Source organism: Heterocephalus glaber, unplaced genomic scaffold (genome assembly GCF_053883595.1).
Source record: "Heterocephalus glaber isolate CG9 unplaced genomic scaffold, H.glaber_assembly_v1.0 deba00001481, whole genome shotgun sequence".
Classification (NCBI taxonomy): Eukaryota; Metazoa; Chordata; class Mammalia; order Rodentia; family Bathyergidae; genus Heterocephalus; species Heterocephalus glaber.
Genome location: NW_028258317.1, coordinates 14,611,943 through 14,635,014, shown reverse-complemented (window position 1 = coordinate 14,635,014; position 23,072 = coordinate 14,611,943). Strand labels below are relative to the sequence as shown.

The window sequence follows — 23,072 nt, the reverse complement described above, 5'->3', positions numbered from 1 at the left end:
AGTCCACTTCAGGGCGTATCTCTGCTGTCATTGATAGATAAAGGGGACAGAGCCCAGATCCATGTTGATTGATCCCAGCAAGCCTGCAGTAGAATTGTGGCAGGGTGATGGATAATCCCAGCAAGCCTGTGCTTTCAAGTCCACTGAAGTTCAAGCTGATCCTAGATTCTGGCTGTGAGGCTGGGACCCAAGTTGTCCAGCTCACAACACTCTGGGTGCCTCTTGCTGGCTTGAACTCAGCTCCCTGACCCTGAGTCTCCCATGGCTCTGCCTCACCCTGACACTGGGATCCAGTCTATGGCTGCTCTGAGACCTGGGTTCAGCTGGCCCCTTTTCAAAATGGTGACCAGCCAATTGCCCTCCCCTGGAGATGTCTGAACCAGAATCACTCACCAGTCACTGCAGCCCACAGTGTCCACTGCTCCATTCCACTGATCTGTGCATTTCTCCATAGGTGCCTCTGGAGGCACCCATAGTCACCATGCCTCAGTAGGTTTAAGTCACCTCTCTTGTGCCATGAGCTGGGATTCAGAGAGAAAGTGTCATTTGCCACCTCCCTCTTCTGTGTTGACGTCCTTCTCTTCACTCTCCCTGTGTACTCCAGTTCTCACTTCAGATCCTTGCTAGATCCCAGGATCCACTTCTCTCCTTCTTCTCTTCCCCACATCACTATGTTCCGGCATCTGGACTCCAAATCTCAGAGAGGATTATTTGCTGCTCCTAACAACTCTGCAATCTTCCTCAAAGTCCTGGAGGGATTAATTTTTTTATCTCCTTCACATATCTTGATTTTAATCTATCAGAAGAGTAGCTAGCATAATATTCTCTCATTCTGTGTGTTGTCTTTTAACTCTGTTATTTCCTTTGTTGTGCAGAAGCTTTTTAATTTGATATAATCCTATTTACTGATTCTGGATATTATTTCCTGTGCTTTTGGAAATCTGTTCAGGAAGTCTTTGCTTGTGTGTATGGCCTCAAATACTTCCCTTTTATTATCTTCCATCCGTTTGTCTTTCTGTTTTTATGTGTAGATCTTTGATCCATTTTGATTTTATTTTAGTCCAAGGTGAGAGAAATCTAGTTCGATCTTCTACAAGCAGATATCCAGTTTTTCCAGAATCATTTGTTAAAGAGGATATCTTAGGCCAGGGATGTAGCTCAGTGGCACGGTGCCTGCCCGGCAAGCACAAGGTCCTGAGTTCAATCCCTAGTACCAAAAAAAAAAAAAGCTATCTTTTCTCCAACTTCTGTTTTTGAATATTTTGTCAAAAATCAAGTAACTGTGGGTGCATGAGGTTGTTTCTGTGTTTTCTGTTCTAATTCTTTTGGTCTCTGTTCCCTGTGTGTGAGTGTGTGTGTGTGTTTGCCAGCGCCATGTTGCTTCTGTTACTACTTTGTAGTATAACCTGAAATCTGGTATTGCGATGCTTCCAGCTTTGCTTTTTGCTCAGGATTGCTTTAGTTATTCTGGGTCTCTTTTGATTCCTTATGAGTTTCAGGATTGTGTTTCTAGATCTGTGAAGATTTTTTTTGGTATTTTAAAAGTAATTGTATTAAATCTATAGATGACTTTTGGTAATGTGGACATTTTAACAATATTAATTCTGCAGATCCAAGAACAAAGGATGTCCTTCCATTTTTCTATTGTTCACTTCATTTTCTTTCTTCAGAGTTCTGTAATTTTCATAATAAAGGTTTTTCACCTCCTTAGTTAGGTCAGTTCTTAGGTATTCTTTTTTTTTTTTTTTTACACTATTGTGAATAGAATTGTTTTCCTGATGTCTTTCTCATTGGGTTCATTATTGGGTACAAGAACACTATTGATTTTGTTGACTTTATATCCTGGCCCATGGCCATTTTAACAAAAGATAAAGGTGACCTGCTACACATCTTCAGAGCCCTTATTTTCTCCCTGTCCTGCTACTTAACAGTGCACAACTTCAGTTAGACCTGAGAGACAAAGGTGGCTTTGTCCAGGTGGCTGGGGCCAGTGAGGAGGCCTAGTGCATTAATCAAAAAGACCTGAGATGCTGTCAGTCATAAATATATGAGTCTCTGTGAAAGGGATTGAACATTTTTAGCAGGTTAAATTTGGATTTGACATGTGATTTTAAGAGTAGTGCACAGTGATGCATAGTGGGGTTCAGATCCAACTTACAGGGCATGTAGAGAATAAGGGTACTACAGGTTTTAGCCAGGTCGCCTGGATGATAATCTGTTAAAATGTCCATGACCCCCTGTTTTCTGGTGTATATGCTGAGAAGATAAGGATGAGTTCTGAGACATGAACCAGCTGCAAAACTGGTTCTGAATTTGTGTGGGTATGGCAGCTTAGAGGAACAAGGGGTCTGAGAGGTTATCTCTGGGGAGCTTTGCAGTGTAGGGCCGTAAGGGGAAATTTTGGGGGTATCTGCAGCAACCATGCAAGGCAGAGACTGTGAATCTGGTAGGAGTTCATCCTTGTGACCTGCCTATCATCATTTCAAAGGTTTAAATGGTAAAAAGAGTTGTTAAATGTATCCCCTTCAAAATGATAAGACTGCTTCAGGGTGCACTCTACTGGAATCTGAAGTAGTAAAGAGGTATTTAAAATGTTTTTAACTTTACTCACAGTTAAAGAAATATATTACAAGGAAAATATTACAGAGTGACACTTTGTTCCTGGTAAATAAACACAAATAATAAAAAATATAAGCCTTGATGCTGAGAAAATACTAGAGTCATGTACTAACTGGCAGCTTTGAAAATTGGCTTGAATATTTTGGGGTGGAAAAATCTAGCTTAATGACTGTCCTAAAGAATGACCCAGGGAATTTAGTTCAGTGGCACCACGCCTGCCTGGCAAGCACAAGGTCCTGAGTTCAATCCCAGGTACCAGAAAAATAAAAAAGAATGACCCAGGGATCACATTCCTATTCATTTAGAGTGTAAAATAAGGTAAATGCAAAAATCCATATATTTAAATATATCTACAACATCAGTATTTTAAATAGCTATAACATAAAATGTTGAGTAGAGAATGGTTAATCAATTCTGATAATTCAACTCAATAGAATATTATAAAGCCATTAGAATTATAAATATTAAATATAATTATAATATAAAAATAGTATATGAAATATGTGTTCGGTAAAAAATAAACATAGAATTCTGCATATTCTGTTATTGCAACTCTAAAAGCTATGTACAAATATAGATAAAAATTGGAAGAAGTCTTAGAAAATAGTAAATGATGGTAGTTATATGATATTGTTATGGATATATTTAAATCACAAATAATCAAGTACCAAGGCAAAAATCCCCATGAGAAAAATATAAAAAGTAAGATTTCTGAACATTCAAAGCCAGGGAAATGGGATGACAGCAGAAGGAACGATTTGAAATCTTTTATCCTGATCTAGTGTGAAATGGCACTGGAATCTTTTTCCTCTACAAAAATACTGTGGTTAAAAAAAATTATAGAGAGCAATGATGATTTGAGTCTTACTTAGAAGATATAAGATTCTGTTAAATATTAATTTATAAAACTTAAGACATCACACAAGACTGTCTAGTGTTTTGGAAAATAGATGATAAACTTCTTCACCCTGGTGGGCTTTATACCCAAATTCTTTGTAGAGATAAGCAAAGGAGCAGTTCTAGCTCAAATCTTAGAGGCTCTAGGATCTCTCAATAGTTTTTCAGGCTATAGCCCCAACAGGGATAAACATTTAGCTAAGCACTCAGAGTTTAGTTTTTATGAGAGTTTGCCCTGAGGAGTTTCTTCCAACTCAGCCTGCCCTACCTCAGGAAATCCAGCTGGCATGGGATCATCATACTGAGACCAGCCCTATGCCTCCTTCCCAAAATGGCCTGCAAGAATGGCAGAATCCTGTAGAGATCTCGCAAATCTGGGGAGATGGTTGTGGTGAGTGATGGTGGAGGGCATCTGTCCTTTAGCGATGTTCCACTGTAAGGAGTGCTGCAGTAAAATGAGTATAAGGCTCTGAAGGAGCATTCTACCCCACACACTCCATGCCAACCTCGTAATGTAGGTCCATGAGTCTCAGAAAGGCCCAATTCAAGGGGGCATACATGCTGGTCATCTGGTTTGCCATGAGGGTGGCAGCCAGCACAGAAATAATCAGCTGATGGTACCGAGACCCTACACAGGCTTATACAGCAATTATCACCATGTTTATTGCAAGACTAGCTCTTCTCCACCATCTGTCACATCTAACAGTTCTCATGAGTGTTCCTGCACAAAGTATACCTGTCCTTTGGAGGAATTCCAAACTGCTAAGAAACAACCCATGATGTGGGAAGGCCAGGGAGAATCTCATTCTCTGAACCAGTAAGGGCTGAATATTTGGTACACCCAGGAACTGAAAGGGTGTGTCAAGGACACAACAGTACTCTTGTGTTTTCCAGGGTAATTCTCTGCTGTGCATGCCCAACGTGCTCAAGCTGTACTTGGAGAATGGACAGACCAAAGCTTTCAAGTTTGAGGAAAACACAACAGTGAAGGTATTAAAAGTAAACTTGAACCTCTTTCCCGGGAGAATTTGCTGGCTCCATGGACCCCAGGCTTCTTCTGCTGTATCTGCCTCGATAGTCTCATAGCCACTATGGTCTGAGCACCTAAAATAAGACAAATACTGTGTTATCTCATTTAATTACACAACAGCCAGAAGAAGATGGAAGTGAATGAGGACTTAGCCAATATAATACTGGCTAATCTTATCTGCAGTAGCCTTTTTTCTTTTCTTTTCTTTTTGGTACTGGGGATTGAATCTAGGCCTTCACACTGAACTACATCCTCAGCCATTTTAAAATTTTTTTCTGGAGGCAGGGTCTCACTGTGTTTTCCAGGCTAGTCTTGATCTTGTGATCCTTCCGTTTCAACCTCCCAGAGTGCTGGGATTACAAGTGGTCAAATTTTATAAAACAAATCTTTTAGTTCTTTATGAAAGAGAGAAAAGCAACTATTAACAAATCTTATAAATAAAAATAATAATTGTCAGTTCATCGGTGGCTTCTCTTTCCCTTTTCCTTGCCAAGGGAAAAAAGCTTCTTATATCAGAAAACTCTTTTCTGAATCAAAGAAAATATGTCACTTGACCCAGAGAACATTTATTGATACCTTTTGTATACCAGGCATTTTGGTATCACTTGGCTATTGGTGACACAGAAATGAATTGCCCAGGGTCATATCCTTAAGAAGTTTAGAGTTGGAATGGGACCAAGATGAGGACAGCTTACTAGGAAACAAGGTACAATATGATTAGAACCATGAAAGTGAGACAGAAATGGTGTGGTGTATGCTCAAGAGAGAGAGAGCTTCCAGCTGGGTAGCAAGGAAAGGCCTCCAGAGAATAGTGGCCTGCATGGCAGACCTAGGAAGAATGGACATTTGACAGGAATGATATGAAGGCATCCAGGTGTGGGGAACAGCACCAACAAAGACCCAGAGATGAACAAACTTGGCAAGTATATGTTTGCAAGCAGGGTGCATTGAAAGAAGGGACAGAAGATATAGTGGGAGGAGTCAGGTGGCACTTGAGAGCCTTGAATATTAAGCTAAGGATTTAGGAGTTTGGCCAGTGATTCATGGGAAGCCACTGTATATTCTTAAGCATGGGAGAACATAGCTGATACAAGGCTTAGATAAGTTCCTGTAGATCAAGATTCAGCAAACTTTAAAAGACCAGACAGTAAATGTTCTAGATTTTCTGGGCCATCAGGTTTCTATCATAGTTATTTAACTCTGCCATTGTAGCAAATGGGCATGGCTTTGTTCTGGTGGAACTTTTAGTACAAAAATAAGCAGGGGGCTGGGCCCTAAGTTATAATTTGCCAACCCCTGCTCTAGATGCCAGGTGGAAGACAGAGGGGTGGCAGGAGAGTCCATGGGACACAATTCTACAAAACCAGGAGAAATATATGAACTCAAGCCAATGTAAATGTGGGAGAATGGAGAAGGGACAGAATCAAGAGACAGGCTTCCTGTCATGGCCTGGCCATGCTGAACTAATACTGTTGAATTTCAGAAGCACATAGACTTCAGGACTTAACCATTGGTTAGTTATGGTGGGTAGTGGAGCCAAGCAAAGAAAGGATTTGGAATTAGGAGTCATGAGGAGAAGGTAGCCCCTAATGATTTGGGATTACTAAATGTGAAGTTCTGGCAGAACTTCTATAATGAATCAATGGTAGTTATTCATTAATGAGAGTTATAAATGAAAACACTGATCATATAGACCATGAGCAGTTTGTCAGGGGATACACATCTGGTGTTAGGTCTAGAAACCATCACTTAACTTTGCTACACAATCTTTTACTAAGGAATATAACTATTATTTTAAAAATTAATATTAAATGATAAAGGAAATAAATATGGCCATGGAACAGAGATTCATAGGAGCAGTGATATTTAGATATAATGGCCAGAGAAGGCCTCTCTGAGGAGGTGACTTTTGAGCAGACACTTGAAAGATGAGAAACAGACATATGTAGTGGGAAAAGTGTACAGGGCAGAGGGAACAGCACATGTGAGTGCCTCAAGGCTTTCACGATGACTGAGGGCTGCTGTAGTGAACCAGGGCCTGGTCACTAGCATACCGAAGCACAGCATGAATTATCATTTCATCCTCCCAGCCACTCAGAGAAGGTAGACATCCTTATCTTCCATTTAATTTCACAGAGGAATAATCTGAGGTCAGAAATGTAGGTCAGTTTCACAGAGTCAAACATCAAGTGTGTCGTTAGACTCAGTCCAGAAAGCACTTGTCAGTACAGACTAGAAACTCTAGAGAGAGGATGAATCTAGACACTGAGAGAACATAAGCCCCTTCTTGTGGTTTCCACCTTCCAAGTGGTGTAAGAGTGGTTGGCCATTGAGTAGCCCTGGATCTTGGGGATACAGGGAGTAGTGGTGCAAGGCACAAGAGGCTGAAACCTTGCCTGGGTTCACAGTGGACCCAACAGTATGGGCTTTCCCCTGTAAAGGAGCAATGAGAAGTCCAGAAAAGGCCTCCCTGGGTGACCCTGCACTGTCTCTGTCTGCTAGGACATCATCCTCACAGTGAAAGAGAAGCTGTCCATCTGCAGTATCGAGTACTTTGGACTGGCCCTGGAAGAGCAGTACAGTATCTCCCGGCTGCACCTGCTGCATGAGGAAGAGCTCATCCAGCAGGTAGGGAGGACAATACCTTCTCTGGGGAGGCATGTGCAGGGTGGCTCAGACCTCAGCCAGAACCTTTGCGGACAGGGATCACATCTGCAGGTTTGATGCACTTTCTCCTGCCCTAGTAGACAAACAGCTTGCTCAGTCTGGGGCTAACAGGTTGGAGATCAGCCCTGATTTTCATCTGTTCCTATGAGGTGGGCAGGGAACGGATTTAAGATTCTTGTTTTGCAGATCTGAAAGTAGAGGATAGAGAGGCGAGATGATTTTCTCAAAATTACCCAGCTGATAGAGCCCTGATCTTTTGCACCTGCTGCCTTTGAGCTGTAAGGAAACCATTGGTTGCTGTGTCCAAGCTTCTTTTCATTGAACTTATCCTCTGAGCTGGCCCCTGATGGCAGGATAGGGCAAACACAGCCAGTCCATCTGCACCTCTAAATCATTCAGCCATTCCGTAATTTGCTGTACCAGCTTCTTAAAGCCAAACACAGGTCAGCTCAACAAATCCTTTTTGGATATGTGGTGTTACAAACATGGATAGGCGTTCAATAAAAAATGGGATTGGGGTTTTAAGCAAGGGAACAGCATGAGGAAGGCATAAACTCAGGGAAGACACTCCAAGCATTCCTCCCTACATGTGATCCCCAGTCATGCACCTATTAGGTTTGCTGCTTGAGAAAGAAAATAAACTTAAATCCTTAAGATAATTTAAGTTAAAAAAGCAAAATGTGGAATAGTATGTAGATTGTATTATTATTTGTGGAAAAAGAAAGAAAGTACATCTATCAAAGTACATCTATGAATAGACTATCTCTGGGAGGGCACTTAAGAAACCAGAGAGGGGTTTCCTCTGGAAATGGGAAAGGAGAGGCAAGCAGTGGGAAATATCACTCTTTTGAACCTTTTACGTTTTATCCCCATGGGAAAGAAAGATCAGAAGCAAAGGTCTACAGCTGTCTTGGAAACCACTAAAGTAGAAACTGGCGACTGTCTTTCATTGTCTTTTTCCCTTTCAAAGTTGTTTTGTGGGATCAAAGGCTTCAAGGTCAGAGGCATTTGGAAGATTAACAGTATTTCCTGTCTTCTTTACCGATGGCAGGTGGTGGAAAGGGAGGAGTCACATGACTCCCGTTGCCTCTTTAGGGTGTGTTTTGTCCCCAAGGACCCCCTGGACCTCCTGAAAGAAGACCCTGTGGCTTTTGAATACCTCTACCTGCAGGTGACTGGGTCTGTGCTTACTGAAATAACAGTTGTGTCTTCAAAGATGGCATGTGGAGTTATTCTGAACATGAGCTCAGGGCAATTAACTCCTGGCAGGGATTATCTTTTTCTGAAGAATGGGACTGATTTACCTCTCAGAATTCTCTTTACGGTTCCTGGGTTGTTATAATGAGAGATATGCAACATAATAATGGAATTTAGGCTGGTCCTCAATGTGAGTGATACATTTCCTAATACGATTTAAGGGTTGTTGTCATTTCAGTTTTTATTGCTAAAAGGGCTTTAGTGCTTCAGAGCCTACTGTTAGAGTTGATGAAACTGAGTCTGGGAAAGGTCATGTGGTTTGTCTGGGTCACCCACTTAGTAGCAGAGCCGAATGCTAGTTTCTTAATCCCTAGCCAAGTCTTCTCTACTCTACCTCCCTAGGCAAGATTTATTATGTTTGTTTTTTTTTTTTTTTTTTTTTTGGTACTGGGGATCGAACTTGGGACCTTGCACTTGCGAGGCAGGCACCGGAACCACTGAGCTAAATCCCCGGCCCTATTATGTCTTACTTACTTACTTATTTATTTATTGGTACCGGGGATCAAACTCAGGTCCTTGCACTTGCAAGGCAGACGGCGGAACCACTGAGCTAAATCCCTAGCCCTGTCATTTTTATTTGGATGAAAAATGGGAGGCATAACCATTCTACTGAGAGGATCACCCGGAATAGAGGGACTGACTCACCCAAAGTCTTACAGAAAATAACAGTAATAGCAATGACACTATTAGTTCATTGTATTTATATACTACTGTGTACCTTGACCTGCTTTCATAACCATTATCTTACTTAAACTTTGCAGAAACTATGTAAGATAGATTCAACTATCTGCATTTGGCAATGGAAGATACCAGTACTCAGAGTAACTTAACCAGGTCATACAGCCAAGACCTGTCAGAGACAGGTCTCAAACCTGAGCTATTGATATTACTGCCTTTCACCTGAGGGAACTAGAGAAGAGTCTATATACCTGTTCTTGTTTCCCAACTCCTCTACCTGATTTCTTCTAGAGCTGCAGTGACGTGCTTCAGGAGCGCTTTGCTGTGGAAATGAAATGCAGCTCTGCACTCCGGCTTGCAGCCCTACATATCCAGGAGCGGATCTATGCATGTGCCCAGCCACAGAAAATCTCTTTGAAATACATAGAGTAAGTGGCAGGGGACAGCAGCTGTGCTGCATTTGTGACTGCTGGCCCCTGGCCAGGATGGCCAGACGCCACAGGAAGCTGATATTCATCCCTGCCCACCCATCTGTCCTTGTCTTTTCATCCATTTCCCTCACTATCTTTTTCCACCTGGCTGGGTTCCCCCCAGATGTCAAAACCTAGCTGCTCCCTCTGTGGCAGAAGCCAACTCCAGATGGAATGACAACAGGATCCCCTTGTACATTTCCAGCTCCTTGGATGTCTTGGGCAGTCAGTTGATAACTTCAGTGTTAAGCTTTTCTTTCTCTTTGTTTTCCTCATTAACAAAGCAGTCAATTCCCTTTATTTTTAAATTTTTATGTACACATGTGAATGATCTGTATAATGTACATTTAATATAGAAAGCTTTATACATTTGATAACGTATAGAACATTTCACAGTTACACTAATCTCTTATGTAACAGCTTAGTATTAAATTTCCAAGGCATTCGTGCCCTTAGAAAAGATTATTCTTTCTACGTATGTGAACCAATTCCTATTACATTAAACCCCAACTAGGGTAGTTTCAAGTTCTAGGATGCCAACACCTCTTGATTCTGAGCTTAGAATTGCTCTGAGTGGTACCACCCAGGTTTGCCAAGCCCCTCTCCAAATCTCAGCTCTATCCTGGCTAGGCACCAAAATCATATGGGGAATCATATTTTTTAAATGGAATAGATCTTTGGTCTCTGTCCTAATGTACTGAGTCATTTCTGTGTGTGTGTGTGTGTGTGTGTGTGTGTGTGTGTGTGTGTGCATGTGTGTGTGTGTATGTGTGTACATGCGCATGCGCTCCAGGGGCACTCTACCACTGAGCCACACAACTAGCCCTGATGAGGAGGAGGAAGAGGAAGAGTGAACCCAGGGCCTTTGCACTGAGCTACATCTCCAGTCTTTTTAATTTTTTTTTAAATTTTGAAGATAGGGTCTCACAAAGTTGCCAAAGTTGGCCTTAAACTTGGAATTATTCTGTCTCAGCCTCCTGATTACCTGGGATTATGGGCATGCACTGGCTTTGAGATGCTGTATTTTTAACAAGTTAATGCGGGCTCTTGAGGCAGCTAGGCTAATGCCGTTCTCAAACTTGGCCTTGGGATTTCATAGGTGCTCTGTGTTGCTCCACAAGATGTTTTTGAGCAGAGAATGTAGTCCAGTGGTAGAGTTCTTGCCAACAATGTGCAAGGCCCCAAGTTTGATCTCCAGCACCATAAACAAAACCAAACCAAAAAAGTGTGTTATATATACATAATCATCCACGCATGTTGTAGTGAAAAAGTTTGAGAACTCTTGCCCTCATTCATGGAATATCACACCACACAAGAATGCTCAGTGGGGTTTGATTCTTGAATTGCTGTGATGATTTTTGTGGAGTATATCATTTGTGTCTATGAAGGAGGAAGATAGCCCTTATACTGTAAAAGAGGCTCATAACTGCTGTATTATAGGAACACTAATAAAAATGGAATCAAATGTGATCATGCTCTTCATTAGAGCCAAGTACACTGTAAAAATGGGTCTCTTTGCAATGTCTTATGGCAGGAAGGACTGGGGAATAGAGAATTTTATATCTCCAACTTTACTCCGAAACATGAAAGGCAAAGATATCAAGAAAGCCATTAGTTTCCACATGAAGAGGAACCAAAACTTGTTGGAACCCCGACAGAAGGTAATATAGCTGTGTCCTCTACTAGCCCACCCAGCTGTCTGTTGTGAAACCTCAGGGAAAATGTTTCCAACGTTGCTTAGATTTTAGGCAAGTAAGTAATTCTGTCTTCAACAATCTTTTTTTATTTTTTAATTTAAGCAACTTATTTCTGCTGCTCAGCTACGTTTAAATTATCTACAAATCCTTGGAGAACTAAAGACATTTGGTGGGAAAATCTTTAATGCTACTCTGATGGTACGTATCAAAGAACTCTGAAATTCTTTTCCTATGTTGGACCTTGGAAATACTCTGCAAATCTTTGTGTCTTTTATAAATTGTAGAATTCCTGAGGACTCTGCCATGTACTAGAATTTGTTTTAGGAAGCTAATGCCACTGGCAAGTATTTGTCATGTCCCTGCTTACTATTCACCCAGTGCATGATGCTGGATGATGCCGAGCTGAATCAGATGTGACTTCTGCCCTCAAGTATAAAGCTACGCTTCATGCAAAGGCATGAAAATAGTAGAGGGCTACTGCTGTGGAGTTTGAAAAGAGAGCATACCAGGACTAACTTAGATGGAGTCTCAGAAGCGAAGGCATGAAGGGCAGGCAAGAAGGTAGAATGGGGCAGGCCTCAGTACAGAGGAAAGGCATTTTGGGGAAAGGGTGGTGTAAGTGGTGCATTATGAAGCTTTGGATACACAAAGATGAAGAAGAAAAAATGGGAATCATGAAGGAAAGTCAGGAAGTTAATCTGACTGCCAGGCTGGGGTCCTGATTGTTCAGAAGAAGGGAAGAATGGAGAGGTGGGCCTAAGAAGGAATAAGGGAAACACAAGAGCCTTGTACTCTGTGCCATTCTTTCTCCTGTTCCTTTTTGGAGCCGAAGCCTAGAACACGTATTTTTCAGTAGTCACTGTCTGAGGATGTGGCTTAAGAGAACTCTCCCCCACCCCACAGAACCCCAGAACACTCCAGCAAGTGCCAATTTACAGTACCATTAGAAGGGGTTTTTAAAAAATATTAACAAAATTGCTTTTAGAGGATGTAATGTGCCTCTCAGTTCTTTTCAGTGATGGGTCCATTTTATCAGACTGCTGCCTAACAATGTAAGTGGAAGAAGAGAATCAGTGTTTTGAAGGAAAGGAAGAGAATTAGGTAGTTCAGAAAAGGAGAAAAATAGATGGAGTCTTTGTGTAAGTAAGAGATCTAAAAGGTGGAGAAGAGATTGCATTGTAGAAACAAGGCTTTAAAGGTCCAAGAAAAACTTCCCAACGTTTTCAAGGGCTAGAGTTCCTGTCCCCAACCTCCCTGTACCTTTCCTGTATGAAGAAAGAACTGGTAATGGGAAAAACAGCCAACCACACAGAGTGGCTCAGTTATTGACTTGCTGGATACTGGGGGTTACAAATATGGATAAATACAACTCTGATGTCAGAAAACGTAACATAGAATATGAAGCATGAAATGACTAGAATAAGTCACATATGCTCAGTGCATGTAAAAAGGAAGTGGTAATGGGAACAACACAGAGAAAAGGGGATGTTGTGGTTTTAGAAACCAAACTTAGTACCTGAAATTCTCTTAAAGCCAAGGAATGGTATTGAAAGCCTTTAATTCCCTATAAGGCAGATGCTTTCTTTAGGTAGTAGTAGTTTTGGTATAAACTTGTAAAGAAGGCTCAGGATTTCAGTAGGTAATGATGAGAGGAAAGAGGCTGTATTCATGGACTAGGTTAGAGTCCTCTATTGGAAAGAGTCTTATAGGAGATAAGTTTATTCTTAATTTAGCTTTAGATTGGTCTCCGGCTTGGTAACAGTTTTGGGGAGTAGCAGTGAGGACCTAAAGTAGAGATCACGGAGTTAGCAAAGAGAGGTATTCTTACATGTGTGATCTATTTTCAGTAGCTTCTCAATGAATACTAATTCCCCTTCTACCCTTCTGCAGTTACAGGATAGAGAATCTTGCATTGCCCTTCTAGTTGGAGCCAAGTATGGAATTAGCCAAATTATCAATAGCAAACTCAACATCATGTCCACATTGGCAGAGTTTGCCAACATCAGCCGTGTAGAGCTGACAGAAGAGTCTGAGAAAGTGAGCATGGTCAAAGTGTATCTTCAGGACATTAAGGTAACGAAGTGGGGAGAGATTATGAAATCCAACTTCTGGAGTTTGGGGCTAAACTATCCCTTGGTAATTTATATGAGTTTTAAACAGTTGTTCAATATCTGCTTACAAGAATTGATTCTCCATCCTGCCCTATCAAAGTGGTAAACAGAGTACATTATCTTGAGAAGATCTAAAAGGATTTTTTTTAGTTTTTGTTTATTTATTTGTCTTTGTATAAATTGAACTGGACCATATGCATTCCTGATGGAAAATTCTGGACCCAAATTTTGTTGGATTCAGGAAGATGGGGAACACCAGAGGATTTTATCACATATATGGGACCAGAATGGCTGCCCGAAAGTTTTGAGTGGTAGAATTTAAAATAGATAAATAGTTTAAGGTACCTCCTGAGCCTCTCTGGAAGGCTCCATACTTATCTTTCCCTCCCATGATTTAACCCAACAGGCTCAGAATAGTGTTTTATTCTTCATATTCCTCTTTCGTTTCTTTTTGCTTTTCTAAATCAGGTCTTGAAAAGATCTCATTGTATGAATGAGTAGGGTGGGAGGGCTAGGTGGGATTGGGGTTTGGGGTATAGGTTAGAGAGAAAGAAGAAACTGTACAGATTTAATGGGAAGAACTCTCTGTTCGTGTGTAAGTGTGTATGGATGTTCGCATGTGTGATTGGGTATGTGTGTGCATATATGGTCATTGAGATCCTTATATGTGAGACTATGGGGCATGACAAGGCCTATTTGTGGTCCATGCCCAGGTTTATTTGGAATCTTTCTTTGGCCCCATAAGGCCTTGTCCTTTGTAAACAGAAGAGTTCTCCTTGCTTTCAAAGGTTCTAACATTGCTGCTGGAATCCAACAGTGCAAAAGACCTAGCCTGCCTGATTGCTGGGTACTACAGGCTGTTTGTCAACCCAGTTATCTCCATTTTCCTCTGGCCTGGAAGTAGACAAGTACACCGGGTGTCTGCTGAAGAAGGTGAGACACCAGCTCTTGCCTCAGTAAACATAGGCCCATTTCATTGGTCTCAGAGGTAAGAGCAGGCTAGGGAGGAATGGTGAATGGAGTTGAGCCAAGACTTCAGCTGAGTAGATGAGAGCTATTTCTCCATTTATTTCTAAGTAAAGTGTTGCTCTTTCACTTTTTTTTTGGTACTGGGGATCCAACTCGGGACCTCCTACTTGCCAGCTAGGTTCTGTGCCACTGAGCTATATCCCCGACCCCATGCTCTTTCTTAAATATTAAAGATACTTTCTTTGTATCCGAAATTCTTCGAAAGCCAAGGAATACTGTTGAAGATCTCTGATTCCCTATAGTATTTCCTAAAATTATCTCTAAAATTTATTGTATTTTATCATTATTTCTCAGCAAAAGGAGATGTAACACATGGGTTCAGAAAAGAAAAGATTAGCTGGCTCTCTTCATGCCTCTGAGCTCTGTAACATTCTCTTCAATTGTAGTAGAAATTTGCACCCTTCCATGTTTAGAAGAAAGGGGTACCTGGAGACAAAGGAAACTTAAAATCATAGCACGGAAGGAATGAAGAAGTAGAGGCTAGGTAAGTTCCCAGGCTGACTTCCAGTGTCCATCAGCAGGCTTTCGCCTCAGCACTGTTCTATTAATGCAGCATTTTCCCAGTGGAATGCTGATAAATGTTTAACAGTTGTCTCTACACAGGGGAAAAAAACTCTGACTTGAAACAGTTGCCTAATTTTGTGGTATAAACACTCCCATCAAGGCTAATTTTAAGCTACCAACAGAACACCGCTGAATGTAGAGGTGGGAAGAGGTGCTCGATAGCGTGCCACTATCTAGAGTTTCCTTCATATGAGTAAAATAGGCATAAGCCATCTCAAGAGACTAGATAATAGTAAAATAAAATATATCCCAGGCCATCTGTGGGGAGCTGATTTTAGAACACCCCCAGGAACACCAAAATTCACAAATGTTCAAGTGCCTTCTATAAAACGGCATAGAGTTTGTATGTAACTTACACATGTCCTCCTGTATACCTTAAATAATCTCTGGATTACTTATAATAGCGAATACACTATAAATGCTAGGACTGTAGCTGTTATACTATATTGTTTAGGGAATAAATAAGAAAGGCTGTACATATTCAACACAGAGGCAGTTTTTTCCATAAATATTTTTAACCCGTGAATCTATAGGTATGGAACCCACAGACAGGACTGACTATAGCTAGGAAGTGATGAGTTTGGGTATTTGTTTTCTTTGTTTTTGTGCAGTGTATTTATGAATAACAGATGCCTCAGAGTCTGGTCAGGGAGACAGAATGTGAAAGCAGTCCTGTTGGATGGTGGTGGTGGGAGGCGCTGCTGTGGCTGTGGCTGTGGCTGGGGCTGGGGCTGCAGGCCAGGTGGCAGTAGTCAGAGAAAGTGCTTCAGAGAGGGCAGGAACTGAAATAGATCTTGAAGAACAGGTAACAAAGGCAGACAGATCACTCAAGGAGAGGAAACATGGAGGCATGACAACAGGACAAAGTCAGAGTCTTTGAGGAGCTCTGTGTATGGCTAGAGCACAGTGGAGAAGGCAACCAGACTGCTGAGGAGGGGTCGGGCCATCCTCTGAGGGCTTGTGGCAAAGATGCTGAAGAGGGATCAGAATCACACAGTGAGAATGGCAAAAGACTGTGGTAGAGTGGGTCAGGGCCACCCTCCAAAAGGGTGACAGACTATGGCGGAGGGGTCAGGGTCATCCTGTGGAGGGGGTGACTAGATAGCAGAAGAAGGGTCAAGGCCATCCTATGAGGGAGTGACTAGACTGCAGAGGTAAGAAAGAATAATCCTGTGGAGGGGATGACTACACTTGGAAAAGGGTCTGGGCCATCCTGTGGAGCATTTGACCAGACTGTCAAAGGGTCAGGGCCTTCCTGTGAGAGGCTATGAGAAGGCCCCTGAGGCGGGGAGCAGGCCAAGACCATCCTCTGAAAGAGACAACATGGTTATACTGTGAGAACCTTCCACCCTCACAGGACAGATTCAACTCTTCCCTCTATGCAAGAGAAACCATACAAAGGTTTCAGCAGGGTAAGATGTCATCAGAGACATTTTATGGGAGAAAGTCTATAGACCTGGATAATGTCCCACACCTTGCCACCATGAGTTCCTCCTGGGTACTTGCAGCGGGATGAGTTTTCGGTGTCCTAAAAGGCCAATAATACCAGGAGAGTCCCAAGGCCAGGCTTCAGAATGTTGTCCACCTAGTAGGCTCAGAATCCCCATAAAGTTCTTAAAAATAAATTCTTAGGTCCCAGTCCCTAGCAGTTTGATTTAGTTCATCAGGGTAGGACTGAGGACCTGTTTTGTGTTTTAAATGTAATTTTTCATATGATTTTGATTCTCAGGACAGAGAAGAGATTTTGGGAGGGACTTAAGTTTGGATGAGGCTGCCCGTAGCAGAGGGAAATCCAACAAAATACCCATAACATCTCCATAAATAGACACATCTCCTTGGAAGGAGAAATGGATTAATCCTGTCTTCTTAGTTATCTCAGATAGCTATGGGACAGGTGACCTGATGGTACAGAAAGAAACTGGAATTTGGGGTCCTGGAATCCTGTATCAGTTCAGCATGATTTGGGCCAGTTGCCCTTCTGGACCCCAGTTTTCTGATAGGATTGGGTAGGGCAGGAGGACACATAGGCATCTGCCAGTCCTAGGTGCTGTTTTTAACCCTCAGAATCCCCTGTGTTTCAGGCTATGAGTCCAGGGCCTGCAGTGACTCAGAAGAGTCTTCTGAAGTGGACTGTGTGCTGGAACCTCTCTGTAATAGACGTCTGATGAAGGTGGGCCCCTGTAGACCACTCATCAAAGAGGAGCTGTCCCCCAGAAACAGCCTCACACCTGAGATGGCCAGGAGGGGTCCGAGCACCTCTGGGGCCAGCAGCACAACAGACAGTGCTGAGTCTGAGGCATCTGACTCAGCCAACACTGAGAGCCGAGGCTGCAGGACCAGCGGCTCAAGTGAGTCCATGGATGCTCTCGAAGAAGATGACTTAGATGCCTGCTCCTCCAGCAGGTCTGGCTTCTTCCACTTCAGCTCGTCTGGCTTCTCAGAGGGTCTTGATTCCAACAGCCAAGAGGAGAAAGACAGGATTGAGACCAGTGGCTTCCTCTGTCTCCTGGACCTGGCCCAGAGGGCCAACCCTCAGTGCCAGAAGACACAGTATTCCCAGAGTTCTGCTCCCGAAACCTGCAGCTGGGGAGCAGAACTGACCGTGGGTAGGCTGGACCCCAGGCTGTATGAGGACAGGCAGACTGATTATTACAGCCTGTGCTCCAGTGTCTCCCCAGCCAGCCACCTGAGCGACAGTTCAGAGAGCACAGCTTCCCGGCAGGGGCGTGTGCCAGCAGTCTGGGGCCAGCAGGGCTGGATTGAGGCCCAGCCCAGCTCCACGCTGGAAGGCCTGGCCCTGCACCTGCCACTGGACTTTGAGGATGGCAGCTCCGATGAGGAATACTATGATGCGGCTGACAAGCTCACATCCCCACACACCCTCTCAGGTGAGGCCTTCCCCTCTCTCCCCCCCGCAGCCCTCTCCACAATCCTGCCACTTCATTGGCTTTGGGGGAGGGGGGTGTCAAGGGATTAATTTCCTAGCTATAAGGAATTTTTTCACAAGAAGTTTCTTTTTTTTTTATAAATTTCCAATTTATTCATTTTTCATTAGTACGTGATTGCAGTGCATAATGTTTACATTCCAAGCTGTTTCCCACCTCTGGTCTTTGCACCTGGTGCTCTTTGCCCTGATTCTCTGCTACTGGTCCAATCCCTCTGTCAGGTCTCAGGGAGAAGTTCACGTCTTCAGGGAACATTTCCCAATTTCACAGATGAGGGCAGGTCTCCCCAGCTTGGTACATGTTCTGCGGTTTCGTATTTCCTTGTATGATTTTGTGTTGAGGTTTCTCTGCCCTACCAGGCTGAGCACTCCTTCACATATGTCACCTGCACAGTTCTCACTCATTTCTCCCATCGCTGTGTCCCCTGCACATGGGACTGGCAGTTGTTGCTACATGAATGAACTCTCCACCATCTACCCTGAATTCAGTTATTGAATGTGTGTGGCTATGGGCAGACTGTACTGCGCCCCTAAGAACCCCCCAACAATCTTCCATATCCCCCTCTGCCTTCCCCCATTGGGCCAGGCATTGTGCTGGGGGAAGAATGGGGTGTGAGAGGGCCTATCGGGCAGGGCCCTTTTATGGGGGTCTATTCACAGACTTAAGGTCCACAGGTGACACTCTTTCTCACAGGAAGGGAGCCACTGTGGTGCCTAGCAGAGCCCAGAACTGGGCTTCCTCTCTGGGCCTCAGAACTCCTTTAGTCACTGGCTACAGGTAGCTCAGGCAGCACCTCTCAAATGTGGCTGAGCATCAGAATCATCTGAGAGAACTTGTTTAAAACTATAGATCCTCACTGCTAGCTTCGGAGATTCTGATTTAGGAGGTCTGAGAAGTGGCCTAGGGTTTGATATGATACAGTGCCACTAGATTGGAAATGACTGGTTGAGTATCTGAGCCCTCTCTGATTCTCAAGTACTAGTCCTGATTCCTCCTGGCTGAACCCCAAGACTTCTTCATAACAGTGCTTCTCTTCTCGGAAAGATCCACCCAGCATGCTTAACCCTTTTAGGTCCGTGACCAAGTGCAGGGTCCCTGTTTGTCAAAAGAAAGCCCCCTTGGAACCTCACACACAAAATGACAATAATAACAAAAACATCAGCAGTTCTACTGCTGAATGCCTATTAGGCACAGGCTTTGTGCCAGGCACTAGTGCTAATTCATCCAATCTGCATGGCAGCATATATTGGTACCATTGGTACTGACTGACTTGAGTTAATGTGAGCATTAAGAAAAAGTCCCAGAAGGATATAAGAGCTTGTAGATTGCTGGCAGACTCAAGAAGTGGGTTCAAACATGGATGGCAGCCAGGCTAGAAGTCTGGGTAGCAGAATTCCTCATCCATATTATCAGGATATTATGGCTGGAAAGGATGGGCTGTACTTTTATTCTTCATTTTTAATCTACATATTCCAGTTTATAATCCTGGGAAATTGCAGCTGACTGGCTGGGTCATAAATCTGATCACTTGACTGGTGTCAGGGTTATCTTTATTAATAATTCTATAGGTTGGGCCGGGCATTTCGCTCAGTGGTTTCGCCGCCTGCTGCACAAGCACCAGGACCCGAGTTCGATCCCCGGAACCAAAAAAAAAAAAAAATTCTATAGGTTGAGGATGTAGCTCAATAGTAGAGTGCTTGTCTAGCATGTATAAGATCCTGGGTTTGATCCCCAGCACTACCAAAAAATAAATAACAACAATAGTAGCAATCATAATTATTATTCAAGCAGACAGCCGTTCGGGAGATGTAATCCCCTGAAAGGAAATCTGGAATAAATTTTGTGTGACCAAAAGACAATGATCTCAAACAACCAAAAATCAAAAACTATCAAAATTATTATTCCCATCTTACAGATGAGGAAATTGAGATCAAAATTTAACCTTCCCAAGGTTACACAGCCCAGCTAAGATTGGAACCCAGGCAGACTCAAGCCCTGAGCTGTCTCTGTGGACCTCTTCGATTTTCTTCTCTTTATGTACTTCTTCCTTTCTTGCTTTCCAGGGCCCAGAGCCATTTCTGCCACAGAATCCATTGCCACAGGCTTGCAGAGTCAGGCCAGTGCTTGCACCCCTGAGGAGAGCCTGCATCCTGGGCCATGTGGAAGAGGGCCAAGCAGAAGGGGAGGGGTGAAGAAGTATGCCAAGACCCTTCGGAAAAGAAGGTCTTTCCTGCAGACTGACTATACCTCTCAGGTTTCCTTTCCCCTGGTGCCATCAGCCTCCCTGGAGAGCATGGACGATGTGTGCTACTATGACAGGAAGCCTTACCTGAGCATCAGCACCACCTCCCCAACTGTGTCCTCCTTGCAGGACATGCAAGGTGAGCCAGGCCTCCTGGAGACCAAGGCTCTGGGGTTGCTGGCTCCACTGAGGGAGACCAAGAACAAAAATCCAGCCTCCAGGGTCATGGAGATGGAGCCCGAGACCATGGAAACCAAGTCAGTCATCGATTCTCGGGTGTCTTCTATCTCTGCCATTCGCCTCCGGATTGACCCCAACAATAAAGAAAATTCTGAGGTTCCCCATTTGGCCACCACTGCTCATAGTCCCTCAACAAGCAGCCTTCACTGCCCCAACCTGGCTTCTTCTGGTCCAGAGAGTGCTCAGACAAAACCTTTCCAAATCACATCTCCACTTCAAGAACCAGATGTCACTGCCCCCAAAGAACTCACCATAGATCTTAGCAACAGCGCCTTCCCTCTCTCCAGTGCTGATCCTAACTCAGACAAACCAGAGCCACATAATGTCTCTCAAGAAGACAAACTGGAGCTGGGAGACATCCAATTGGAAGTAGGATTGGGATCTTTTTTGACAAATCATATACAAGAAACTGGCTCCCAATACACAGAGCCTTTGTTGTCCCCTGGAAATGGACCTAGAAGTGATGAATGTGAAATGAATTCAGGAGAGATGGCTTCTATTCCTACAGAGGAGGAGCGACAAGGACAGCTATCTTTGGAAAGTGACAGCAAAGTTGCAAACAAACATAGCCCCAACTTATTTCAGGAAGAATCTGGGAAGGATTCAGGTGACTCAGAGGGTGATGTGGCAAATGCTGTTCCACAGGCTCCCAATGGTGTGACTCCAGCTAGTGAAATAATTACCTTCTTTCCCTTGAAGGCTCCTGGAGCAGGGGCTGAGCAGACCCTACCACATCCCCCCAGGAACCCCGAAGGAGAAGCCCTAGTCCAAGCTTGCCAGACCCAAGAACAAAATCTATTGGCAGAGTTGGATCTAGACTCCAATTTCTTGCTTGGGGAGCAGACCATTCCATCTGACTTCCCTCTAGTGGGGATCAAGGCAGAGCCACTTAACCATGTCATAGGGGATGATACAACCCCTACAGACCTCCCTCAGCAGGTCTATTTTAATCCTTCCCTGCCAAAGCCACCACTATGTCAAGAGGAGCCAGACTTAGAAGCTTCAAACCATTGCTCACTGTCAGAAAGCAAAGATGACAGTTCTAGCATTTGCCTCTCTACTGAGAAGTCTTTCCTTTGCCTTGCCCCAGAAAGCCACCCTCAAGTTTCTGCCCATCTCAGGAGGGCAGTGTCTTTGGGTTTTGCAGGGTTGAATGAGGTGGTGGCCCCCGGGATTGGGATGGAGCAGTGCAGCTGCCAGTTCGCCTATGCCACGTGCTTCCGTGGCCTGCAGCCTGAGACAGAGGAAGAAGACAGAGACCTGAAAGCATTCTCTCCTGTCCCACTAACCTCTCCACCCTCTGCAGGAAGCTGTCTTGCTCTACCTTGGATGCCTGCCCGGGCCAACAGCTGCAGCACGGCATCCCTGTCAAGGAAAAGCCACATCTGGCCAGAGTACTGCTCCAGAGCACTGAGACAGCTGAAAGCCACCCCTGCTGGCACCCCTGAGGGATTCATCCATCTCCTGGAGAGTTTGCTGGAACTTCAAGACATTCTAGAAGCTTCCTGGGGGGGTGGACACAAACATCCCCCAGAGAAGTGCACCTGGCACTTTTTGGAAAGCCGGAGCCGGCTCTGCATGGGCTCACAGAAGCTCCTGTCAAGCTGTCAGCATGTGATTAGAACAGACCAGTCCCCCGAGGAGATGCAGGGTGCCGTGCGTGACACCTTCCAGCACCTGATCCAGCTGGCTGGCCTGTGCTTTCAGTTCACTGACTGCAGCCGCTGCTCTGCCCGACACAGGGAAGCAGCTGGGAACCTAAGGGATGTGGTGTGCACCTACCACCAGTTTGTAGAGGCCGCAAAATTGACCTGTGAGAGAGGCTACCACGACCTGAGTGTGAAACTCTTGGCCCGTCAGTGCACAGCCCTCACAGCTGCCGTGTTCTGTTTGACCCAGAAGTTCCGGGCATCTACTGCCCTGTAAACAGGGGGCCCCCTTCCCTGAACACTTCCCTAAGAAGCCCGGTCCAGCCCCCGCTCACCCCCATCAGATGTTTACTATATAGAGTATTCAAATAAACTGCTGTTTAGTCTTGGCCTGACTCATACAGAGTGATGATAAGTTTGGTTGAAAAGCATTCACTCAGATTCACTTAACATTTACTGGATACTTCCTTTGCACCAGGCCTGTACTAGGAGCTCGGGGATTACAGGCAAATAACATGAGCCCCTGATCAGAATGCTCACAGACCCTTTGGGTACAGATCAGTACTTAACCATCAGTGAAGTGTGCACCATAAAAGGAGTGTACCCAGGGGTACAGATGCAAGAGGAAGCCACAGATTTTGTCCCAAGAAGGCAGGAATGACAGAGGAAGTGGAGGTCACTTAAAAACAATCTTGATTTCTCATATCGCACTTACTTACCAATAGCCTTTGCATACAGGGCTAAATACATGTGCTATTTTACAGATTTACCTTCCCTAGTTTTGGGTTACAGCTCCCAGCACCAGAAGGCCTGTTCTTGGCTGCCTCGCTGCAGCAAGCATAGGCTGCCACTAGGTGGCAATAAGTTTCTTAGTGGCAAAGCCACTACGTGTTTCATTGAAAATCTTGAGCCCTATTTCTGTTTTAACTATGTAAAAGGCAAACACTAAATTCCTGAATTATATGTACCTTTTAAAG

At 44.0% G+C, this 23,072-nt stretch overlaps 1 protein-coding gene across 13 annotated transcripts in view; it reads left to right on the top strand.

Moving 5' to 3' along the window:
- Positions 1–22,490, top strand: part of Frmpd1 (FERM and PDZ domain containing 1) — a 168,408-nt gene extending 145,918 nt beyond the window's left edge. For 12 of the 13 annotated variants that reach the window (XM_087183652.1, XM_087183662.1, XM_087183659.1 and 9 more), the window contains 10 exons: positions 4,411–4,506; positions 7,049–7,174; positions 8,265–8,384; positions 9,440–9,576; positions 11,153–11,279; positions 11,418–11,513; positions 13,206–13,388; positions 14,215–14,359; positions 17,101–17,907; positions 20,028–22,490. In XM_087183652.1, the coding sequence (XP_087039778.1) occupies positions 4,411–4,506; positions 7,049–7,174; positions 8,265–8,384; positions 9,440–9,576; positions 11,153–11,279; positions 11,418–11,513; positions 13,206–13,388; positions 14,215–14,359; positions 17,101–17,907; positions 20,028–22,372 (4,182 nt within the window). In that variant the 3' untranslated portion in view covers positions 22,373–22,490. The remainder of the gene's footprint in view (positions 1–4,410; positions 4,507–7,048; positions 7,175–8,264; positions 8,385–9,439; positions 9,577–11,152; positions 11,280–11,417; positions 11,514–13,205; positions 13,389–14,214; positions 14,360–17,100; positions 17,908–20,027) is intronic. The other variant, XM_087183656.1, reaches the window with a different exon arrangement.
- The last annotated feature ends 582 nt before the right edge of the window (positions 22,491–23,072 follow it).